Source organism: Salvelinus sp. IW2-2015, unplaced genomic scaffold (genome assembly GCF_002910315.2).
Source record: "Salvelinus sp. IW2-2015 unplaced genomic scaffold, ASM291031v2 Un_scaffold2088, whole genome shotgun sequence".
NCBI lineage: Eukaryota > Metazoa > Chordata > Actinopteri > Salmoniformes > Salmonidae > Salvelinus > Salvelinus sp. IW2-2015.
The window spans coordinates 159,293-170,098 of NW_019943428.1; the positions used below are offsets into that span (position 1 = coordinate 159,293).

The 10,806-nt window shown below is 39.0% G+C and overlaps 1 protein-coding gene across 2 annotated transcripts; it reads left to right on the top strand.

The window, feature by feature from the left end:
- Positions 1-148: 148 nt before the first annotated feature.
- LOC112072921 (GTPase IMAP family member 7-like) lies at positions 149-3,929 on the top strand. 2 transcript variants are annotated; one of them, XM_024140299.2, is made up of 3 exons: positions 149-302; positions 755-811; positions 969-3,929. In XM_024140299.2, exons 1-3 carry the CDS (start codon positions 272-274, stop codon positions 1,868-1,870), a joined length of 990 nt encoding a protein of 329 aa, XP_023996067.1. In that variant the 5' UTR covers positions 149-271; the 3' UTR covers positions 1,871-3,929. The 2 variants fall into 2 exon arrangements, with proteins under 2 accessions (XP_023996067.1, XP_070296079.1); XM_070439978.1 differs by lacking the exon at positions 755-811.
- The last annotated feature ends 6,877 nt before the right edge of the window (positions 3,930-10,806 follow it).

A 10,806-nucleotide genomic window follows, 5' to 3' on the forward strand; every position in this document is an offset into this window, starting at 1 on the left:
TCTTGTATTGCCAACCTTCCTACAACGGCAGTAAATATTTTGATGAATTCTACGACACATAATGAAAGGAAACGTATCACACCCTTTAGTGAAGTGAATGGTTTCACCCACTACTCTGCGAGAGAACCGTGGTGTTCTATGATATTACATTACGCGCAGCGCGAGTGAGGTTGATGGAAACTCTACCTTTTCACAAGACTTAAGATCTAAGTCCAAACAAAACATTAATTTGTTGCTATTTCATGAAATCCACTGGACAACAGTGAATGCGATGGCGACTTCACAATTGGGAAAGCATGAACGTAAGTACTCAAATGTGATTATTGATTAAATTCGGCGTATTGTGTTGTCTATTCTGAGTGTTGTGGATTCCTTATACCAGAATGGGTGAAGAACCTAAAATTGGCTTTCTTGATCCCCATTGCCACACCTTGATTCAGACAACATGCCATTTTGTTTATGAAAAGTGTAGCCTCCATACTCTGTGCTACTCGTGTGTGTGTGTATGTGTGTCATACTTCATATCTTATTACGGAATCCATACAAATGGAAAACATATGTTTCTACATGTTTCAAGATAACTAAATCTATGATAATGCATTAACTCTTCTGCTGCTTTGTATTTTAATAAGGGTACACTGACTGAGTTGAATCGGTTGACTGATTTACTCAATAAATCCTATCTGAAATGGGATTGTTTTTTAAAATGATATCTTTAGGGATATTTTAATACATAATTGTTATTCTATAACAGCAAGTTCAGGGGGACAACAAGAGTGGAAAAGAAACAGCATTGCCCTCCCTATAGAATGTAAGCTTAACACACACACACTGCTATACACTGATTGTACAATATGTTGTGGAGCAGAGTACATTAACAATAGTGTGTACCTTTAGACACTGTGACAGTTTTAACTTTTTTTTTATTTGGGGCTTGAACTGAAGTTATAATTTTGTGTTGTTTTTAGTTTCCAAACTGAGGATTGTCATAGTGGGGAAGACAGGAGCAGGGAAGAGTGCATCAGGAAACACCATCCTGGGAAGAACAGCGTTTGAAGTAGATTGTGCTGCCCAGTCTGTGACAAAACAATGTGATAGGAGCAGTGAGACAGAGAGGGGCATCACAGTCATCGACACCCCAGGTCTGTTTGACACTCAACTCCCAGAGTCTTCAGTGAGGACCCAACTGGTGGAGTGTATCGCCCTCTCCTCTCCTGGACCCCATGTCTTCCTGCTTGTTGTCCAAATTGCTCGCTTTACAGAAGAAGAGCAGAACGCTGTTAAGAGGATCAAGGACATCTTTGGAGAGGCAGCAGTAAGACACACCATGGTTCTGTTTACCTGTGGAGATAGATTAAAAGATAAGAAAATTGAGGAGTTCATCAAAGAGGCTGGTGCAGGTCTGAAGCCGCTCATTAAGACATGTGGAAACAGATACCACGTCTTCAACAATGAGAACATAGACGACCGTGAGCAAGTAAAGCAGCTGATGGATAAAGTTACAACCATGGTGAAAGAGAATGAAGGGAGCTGTTACACCAACGACATGTACCAAAAGGTTGAGAAAGCCATCCAGAGGAGAGAGGAAGAACTGAAACAGGAGTATGAAAAAGAACTGAAAGAGAAGGAAGATCTGGAGTCAGAATTAGAGCGAGCAATGAAGGCACTGGATCTGAAAGACTCTTATATACAAGAAAAACATAAAGAGATAGATGACCTGCAGGGACAAGTGAAACGGATTAGAGAGGACAAAGACTTGCTAAAAGAGAAGAAACAGAGAGTCAGAGAGAAGGCAGAAAAAGACTTTGACAAGAAAAGTATTGTTGTTAAATTCGCTAGAAAATCTGCTGAACGCTGTACCCAACAATGATGTTCTACACAAACATGTTGTAAAAGAGCAGAGCAGTGTCAGAGACTGTTGGCATGGCGTCGTTATGAAGGTAATGATTGACTTCATAACTATCACTCCATAGTTTAGGAAGCCATGGTAGGCTTAGGCAGCCATTTTACTGTAAGTGATTATACATGGACTCTGCAAGTACAACAACAGCCAGCATCTGAGCACTAATGTTGCACATTAACCCAGTTCAAACACCTGTAATATCTGCCAGACAAAGACAATGATACAAATAATGATTCTGTTGATGGCTTTTTGCATAATGATTGCTTACATAATGCAATATTAATCTCATGTTAATGTAGAATATATTCTATGATTAATATATTTTCATAGAATTTTAGAGGAGTTTGTCAACCATATGAACTTCATTAGTGTGTGTTGGGTTTGCACAGAAAGGCACTGAGCAGTGTAATAGTTAAAAATAGTGCTGGTTTAAAAAAACAAATGAAGTTCATTTAATATTTGTTCCTGTTTGCTCATGAAAAGACACAAACCACGAAAGCAATATTTTTACAGTATCAATACAATGTCCATGAAAATTAGCAGCCATGGTATACTTAAGCAATTAGGCACCTTGGGGGTGTGGTATATGGCCAATATACCAGGCTAAGGGCTGTTCTTAACACGACGCAACGCGGAGTGCCTGGATACAGCTCTTGGCTGTGGTATGTTGGTCATACACCACAAACCCCCGAGGTGTCTTATTGCTAGGATAAACTGGTTACCAATGTAATTAGAGCAGTAAAAATCAATGTTTTGTCATACCCTTGGTATATGGTCTGATATACCACGGCTGTCAGCCAATCACCATTCAGGGCTCAAACCACCCAGTTTATAATGTTTATTTGTCAATTGCTGATGGATTCAACGAAAACAAGTGGTCAAGTGGTATTTTCTATGGCCCTTTATTTTACAGTGCCATGAAATAACTTAAAATTAACTATTTATGCCTAGTCATTCATCATTCAGGCTACTCCTGATGAGGAATGGTAGCTGTATTATGCCAACTATAAAGGATAGGGATATATAGCTAGCTTATTAAGCCTGACAGGCAGGAATAAACCTAAACCCTAATTCAGGTAAATATTAAATCATTGACTCTCATATGTGCAATACCCAAGCATGTATTTATGGTTGTCACTGAGGGTAACAAGCAAAACCTATGTTCATGCTGTTAGTAGTAATGCTAAAGTACATTTCTGCACATCCTATCCTGTAAATTGTGAGAGGAGAAATGAGTTAATGTGTGGTGTTCTCTGTCTTGGCTGTCTTGAAGATTTCCAGTTAAAATGTCTTTAGGCCGATTTTCCAGGCTGATAGGAAAGATGCTAATTAATTACTTAAAAATCATACAATGTGATTTTCTGGATTTTTGTTTTAGATTCCGTCTCTCACAGTTGAAGTGTACCTATGATAAATTACAGACCTCTACATGCGTTGTAAGTAGGAAAACCTGCAAAATCGGCAATGTATCAAATACTTGTTCTCCCCACTGTATTTACCAAAAAATACATGGGGGATTTGAAATTACGCAGACAATTACAACGATGGAAGCCACAATCTACCTGCAATATTAGAGCTCATCTACCAGAAACAAGAAAAGAAAACGCACCCTGTTACAAGCAGGAAACAAGTTATGGACGAACCAGAAATGTGGTCATGTCAACCCTGGATGATGCATGTGTGACTTGTTCACCTGATTGGCACATTGGAACATTCCAATCTTTTAGGACATGAACAGGCAGAACAAGTTTAATAAGCAAAGCATAGTTCCATTGTTTTCAGGAAGGTGTTCCCATGGTGAAAGGAGGGACAGGAGGCAGACTAGGGGCAAATATCCAATGTTCTCCATCTGAGAAAAATGCCCTTAAAATAGTGGAGTGGTAGACTGTCTATTACATATTAAATTCTACAATATGTGACTTAATAAATAATTACTGACATGGATCAACCAAATCAGGAAGGTGTAACCATGGCAGGATGCTAAGAGAGACAGGAGGGATGATAGGAGGGGCAGGAGGGGTGATAGGAGAGACAAGAGGGGTGATGGGAGGGATAATAATGAGGGGAAAGTGAGGAAGGTGATACACTTCGTAAAATGTTTCTGGTTCGTCCAACTGTTCCTGCTTGTAGCAGGACGCGTTTTTTTTTTTTTTTTTTTTTACCTTTATTTAACTAGGCAAGTCAGTTAAGAACAAATTCTTATTTTCAATGACGGCCTAGAACAGTGGGTTAACTGCCTGTTCAGGGGCAGAACGACAGATTTACCTGTCAGCTCGGGGATTTGAACTTGCAACCTTTCGTTACTAGTCCAACACTCTAGCCACTAGGCTACCCTGCCGCCCCGTTTAAAGGAATGTTCTCTCTAACTATGTCACATGATTTGTTTTAGAAAATGTTTCTATAGTGAGGGTTTGTAATGCAAGTCGATATGTCCTTGGATGAATGTCAACAAGATGCCTGACCAACATTGTTAAAAGACCCACACATACCTAAACAAACATTGGGTGTATGACTTTTGGCTCTTTGCCACCTGGAACACAACAATGATTTCAGTACCACACCCTCCTCATAACCACCATGAAACTAAGACTTTAACTTAATCTAAACATGTATCTTTCATTTACAATCTGTAAAAACTATGGGAATAGAAATGTTCAGAACTTTTTGTGACACATCACAGCACAGTTGAAAAATATATGGCAAATAGAAATCAAAGCTGATGGGGGGGTTGTGCGTCGAAGCCTAAGTGTTGTTGTCCATTATTTTACTCCAACTAGGGGAGGGGTGTAAACCCAGTACAAAGTAAATTCACACTCACATAACCACGGTCATAAAGTGCATTCAGCTGACCGAGAAAACAACTTACTCAACGCATTCTTTTTTTCAAGCCGCCAACAACTGTGTTGTTTTTTTCTCATTCTGCTTTGAGTTACCAAGGACACAGATTTTACAACGTGACTAACTGCCAAGAGAATATAGGTGTCTCTGGTGTGGCGTTCCTAACAGACACCGTAGCCTTACAGTATAAAAAAAAACACTGAGGAATGTAGTGACCTACTGTCTAACACCTGACATATCTACTCATCTACACTCCAAATCCTGGTAAATAACCTATATAGTCTACTTTATGTAGCCTTCAAGAGGGATATGTTGGTCACATTCATATTCTTCACTTTATTGAGTGCTTGCATGTCTTCTGTTTGACACCAAATTATATCTGTACATTCCTGTCTTTACGTATACTGTATATTCTGGTAATGGGAAAAATGTGTAGTTTTCACTTTGTTCCTTGACAATAGCATATTTAAAAATAGAATATGATGATGAAGGGGTGAGGTTTGAATATAAAGGGCAGCATTTCTGTGAGCACTGAGGGTCTGTGAGAAGGTGATGATTATTTAGTCAGATTTAAAGTGTAAATAGTGGGATTGCCCCCAATGCAACCAGTAAATTGTTATAATCCAAACATATTCATTTAAAATGCTATGTTTCTTTAAAAAAAGGGGTTGTGATATTTCGCTGTGGATAAGTGTCTTCTTACCGAGACTACTAAGAGTTGTTTTGAAGCCATGCATTTAATCACGTGTCTTGTTTACTTTGTATAAAATAATAAAATGCAGTAGGACAGGATCTTTCTACATGTGTCTCCGTCCATGATTATCAGTGGTGGCCGTCAGGGCCAGCAAGGCCTTCTCTGCTGGCCTAAACATCATCAAATATATATATTTTTTAAATATATTTTCCCACAAATATGTATTAAATTATTCCCCAGAGTAAGAGATACTCTTCATTTCATAGCTTTCCTCTTGGTTGCACTGCTTCCAGCCCCAGGTTGAGATTTGGAGGGCTGGTCTTTATGTTAGATCTTTTATCCAATCATATTCAGCCATCATGTGTTGCCAGGGTCTAAAATCTGCCCTCAGGCCTTCAGAATCAACAGTGCGGGCGCTTGTAGCTTATAGTGAATGGAAATGAAAATTTAGTGTCAACCAATCAGCTTTAGAGTTGGCTATTGTACGCCTGCTGGCTGGCTCCAGTGTTACACAGAGCCAGCTAGCAGGCGTAGTGCGTGCACGTCTTTTGATTGGATTACCAATATTGAGAGGCAGGTCCTATGGGCAGGTCTATGCAGATCTAGGAAACTGAATTTGATAAACAAATTAATTTGCGTACTACTTGAGCTGTTTTTCAACCCACAATGGCGGAAGGAGGAGAAGATATCGATTTGTCGAGGATATAAATATAACGCCATTCTCAAGACAACTTTTCAAGAAAGTTAGACATTGTAAGGAGAGGTCGCCCACCACTTTCAAAGTTTCAACTACGAGCGCTATCAATGCTCACAGGCTCCGAGAAGCACTGCAAACTGTACTGCTGGGAATGCCTATTATTTGCAAGTGATCGATTTGGTGTTTGGAGCCACACTGGCTTTGCAAACTTGAGGTGCTAACCAAGGCACAACGAGACACCAAAAGTCGGCTGGGCACTACAAGCAATGGTGCTTTGAAAACTTTTGGGACACCGGAGTGGATCTACAGCTCAACGAACAAGCGCGCAGGGCAACAGAGCTGCACAATGAAAGGTGAAGGAAATATTGAAAAAACTCATTGATTGTGTCATGTTTTTGGGTAAACACTGTTTACCCAAAATGTCAATTTGTCAATTTTAAGGTGACGCAAAGCCTGTTATACTGCGTTTCTGTCTAAATGTATAGTGTCTAGAGCCATGGCATCATAATGATGGTAATAAGAGGTGGATTAATTCGGGTGGGACTGTGTAGTACCTCGCTGAAGCCCAGTCCCCAGGCCCACCGCACGCCACTGATGATTATATATCACAGTCTCAAGGTTAATGAATTAACCTGTTTGGGCTGCAGGGGCAGTATTGAGTAGCCGGATAAAAGGTGCCCATTTCAAACGGCCTCGTACTCAATTCTTGCTCGTACAATATGCTATTATTATTACTATTGGATAGAAAACACTCTCTAGTTCTAAAACCGTTTGAATTATATCTGTGAGTAAAACTGAACTCATTTTGCAGCAAACTTCCTGACAGGAAGTGGAAAATCTGAAATCGATGCTCTGTTCTACGGCCTGCCTATTAATGTCCTTGATATTTATTAGAATACATGCACTTCATACGTTTTCCACTAGATGTCCGACAGGCAGTGAGAGAAGAAATGGAGTGTGTAACTTGATCTGGGGTGATAATAGCTCTCGGCATGACGTGGCACCAGTTTCCTGTTTTCTGGAGAGCGCGTGAAGGGACCTGGATTTGCCTTCTGATAAGCTGTCGTTATGGACGACTAATATCTCCGGCTTTGATTTTTTGATACATGTGACAATATCATCGTAAGTATGTTTTTTCAATATAGTTTTATAGATTATTGAAATTTATTCGGGACGTTAGGCGTGTTGCGTTGTGTGCCTTTGTTCAGGAAGGAGAGCTTAGCGCCACTTTGCTAGCTTTCCGTGCTAATTGACTGGAGAAGAGGACATTCTAAATCCAACAAACGATTGTTCCCGACAAAGTACCCCTGTTACAACATTCTGATGAAAGATCATCAAAAGTAGGACCCATTTTATGATGCTATTTCATATATCTGTCGAACATGTTGGGCTAGTCGTTTGCGCCCAGATTTTGGTACTCTCTCGCTATACCTAAGCTGGATGTTGTAATGAAGTTATTTTTAGAATTCTAACACGGCGATTGCATTAAGAACTAGTGTATCTATCATTTCCTATACAAACATGTATTTTTTAGTAACGTTTATGTACAGTTATTTGTCAGAATAGTTGAGTGCCATAAAAATATCAAAAAAGATGCTACGTTAGCACAATGTATGACCACTGATTTCAGCTCTAAAATGCAAGTTTCGAACAAAACATAAGTGTATGTATAACCTGATGTTATAGGACTGTCATCTGATGAAGCTTATCAAGGTTAGTCAAAATTATATATCTTTTGGTTTATTCGCTATCGCTAACGTGCCTATTGCTATCGCTAACGTGCCTTGATGAATGAATGCGGTAGTGTGGTAGGCTATTGTAGTAAGCTAATATAATGCTATATTGTGTTTCGCTGTAAAACACTTAAAAAAATCGGAAATATTGGCTGGATTCACAAGATGTTTGTCTTTAATTTGCTGTACATCATCGATTTTTCAGAAATGTTTATGATGAGTATTTAGGTATTTGACGTTGGTGTCTGTAATTACTCTGGCTGTCGGTCCTATTTGTGACGGTAGCTGTGATGGTAGCTGCAATGTAAAACTGATTTATACCTCAAATATGCACATTTTTCGAACAAAACATAGATTTATTGTATAACATGTTATAAGACTGTCATCTGATGAAGTGTTTTCTTGGTTAGTTTGGTTGGTTCTTGGTTAGTTAGGTTGGCTTTGTGCATGCTACCTGTGCTGTGAAAAATGTCTGCCTTTTTGTATTTGGTGGTGAGCTAACATAAATATATGTGGTGTTTTCGCTGTAAAACATTTTAAAAATCGGACATGTTGGCTGGATTCACAAGATGTTTATCTTTCATATGCTGTATTGGACTTGTTAATGTGTGAAAGTTAAATATTTCAAAAAAATATATTTTGAATTTCGCGCCCTGCACTTGAAGTGGCTGTTGTCATATTGTGCCCGGCTTCGGGCTTGCAGCCAGAAGAAGTTTTTAACAGGTTATAGAGCAAACATCGCGATTATCACAACACATAGGTTTAAATCTGGCTTTTTTGGTGGGGGGTTCTTTCCTAGTGATTTTACCCACACCGCTACACATACAGTACAATCTCCAGTCAGCCGCACTGGAATTGAATAAAACCGACACCATCTCAGCTTCTGTGTGTATTTTTTGTAAAGCTGATATTTACTATGGGTTGGGTTTGGACAGACAGAAATTATACAAGTCTAACATAGTGTAAATGTTTAATAAAGTGTTTAATACATTTTTAAATGAAGAAGACACAAACCATTAAAGCAATATTTTTCCAGCATCAATACAATGTCCATGAAAATAAGCAGCCATTGTTTACTGTACATTTTACAAWACCTGATGGATGCAACAAAAACAAGTGTTCAAGTTGAGTTTTCAGTGACCCTTTACTTTACAGTGAAATAGTTCTGAATTGAATATGAACTATTTGCTCTTAGATAGTCATTCATCAAGCTCCCAAGGAGGGAATGGGAGATGTATTATGTCTACTGTAAAGGAGAGTCATGCTGTAGTTCATGTCTTATGTAGGCTGACAGGCAGAAACAAATGCCCTCATTCAGGGAAATATAACATTCTTGACTCTCAAAATGTGCAATACCCAAGTCAATATTCATCACTAAGAGTCACAAGCAAAACGTATGTTAGTTATGAAAGTAGTAAAGGTAAAGGACATTTCTGAACATCCTGTCCTGTAAATTGTGAGTGGAGATAAGAGTTAATGTCTGGTGTTCTCTGTCTTGGCTGAAGAGCTTGGCTGCCCTCCAGTACCAGGTAGAATGTCTTCTTTTTCCTCCTTTTTCCAGCCAGGCCAACTTTCACCCTTTGCCAGTTCTTCAAGAATTCTTTCTACTTTTTCATGGTTTAATTTTGAGTGCCTTCTAGTGGCTGTAATAGTATGGTTAATCCCCTTAATTTGCCACGGTAATTTGCCACAGTTTTAAAAACACTTTGCATTGTACAGTCTCCAATCAGCTTCATGGTTCTATGTCTCTCATTGTAAACACAGTTGTTATTTTAGAGAGTTGGCTATTGCAGATATAGGCTTATGTCCTATTATGGACTGTTAAAGATTATTATCAAGGCAGGATTGCAGTTGCAGCTTTAGAAATAATGTATTGATAACACATACATCATGTTTTGTTCAAGTCAAATACTTTATATACCATTTAGAAGTATTCATATTACTGTAGGTCTATTATATACAACACATTCAGTATTATGTCAAGAAAGAGAATAACAGTAAACAGTTACTTATTCTGTGACTGAAAATGCTGTAAAGATCAAATGTAGTGTTACATGTCATTTTATTTTGGTATTCAGTTCCTTATATCCACATTGAATTTCACAGCCATTTTGTCTGTGGTTAAAGAAGAAAGACAACAATCTATTTTACATACCAAGTTATTTCAATGTATTAAATGAATGATGAACTGCCTATTCTTTGTGGCAGTTATACTGTCGCAAAAAAAAATTACCCCGAAAGGTTATTTGAGGAACCATTAAAGGGGGTTATTTGAAGAACTTCGAGGTTCCCCCATAGCTTAAATTTGAAGAACCCCTAATAGATCTTCCAGGAATCTTTTTTTTTTGTGTAGTGCAATCTGGATGATGTGGCACGCAACCATTGGTTGATGCAATGCAACGCCTGAGCATTTAGTCAGACAGGAACTCAACCATGCTCTCTGCTGCATGATAAAACGTAGCTTTCTAGTCAGTCAGGGAATTTCTGGTAAATTATGTTCTCTGCTACAGCCAAGGAGAGATTGTCTCCTGTATTTGCTTTGCATGGATAAAAGACAATGGGCGCGTTCCAGTGGATCACTTTTGTCAAGTCGGCCTTTAAGTGTGTTGAATAATGGGGATAGAAATTGCCCAACTTGCGACTACATGACAACTGCATGAACTTTACAAAAACCATGAGATCAAAGGTCATAAAGTTTTGACTGTAGTCACAGATGATCCATTACCACATATTTTATTTAACTAGACAAGTCAGTTAGAAAAATTCTTATTTACAATGACAGCTTACCCCGGCAAACACGAGCGATGCTGGGCCATTGTGTGCCGCCTATGAGACTCATCACGGCCGGTTGTGATACAGCCTGGAGTCGAAACAGGTCTGTAGTGCCGCCTCTAGCACTGAGATCATGTGCCTTAGACCACTGCGTCACTCAGGATTCCTT

What these genes read in the sequence shown, in the direction of transcription:
- LOC112072921 (XM_024140299.2), top strand. Translation starts at nt 272, where the DNA reads ATGGCGACTTCACAATTGGGAAAGCATGAAC. An exon ending in ACAATTGGGAAAGCATGAAC is followed by an intron (nt 303 to 754) that starts GTAAGTACTCAA and finishes ATTCTATAACAG; the next exon opens with CAAGTTCAGGGGGACAACAA. An exon ending in CATTGCCCTCCCTATAGAAT is followed by an intron (nt 812 to 968) that starts GTAAGCTTAACA and finishes TGTTGTTTTTAG; the next exon opens with TTTCCAAACTGAGGATTGTC.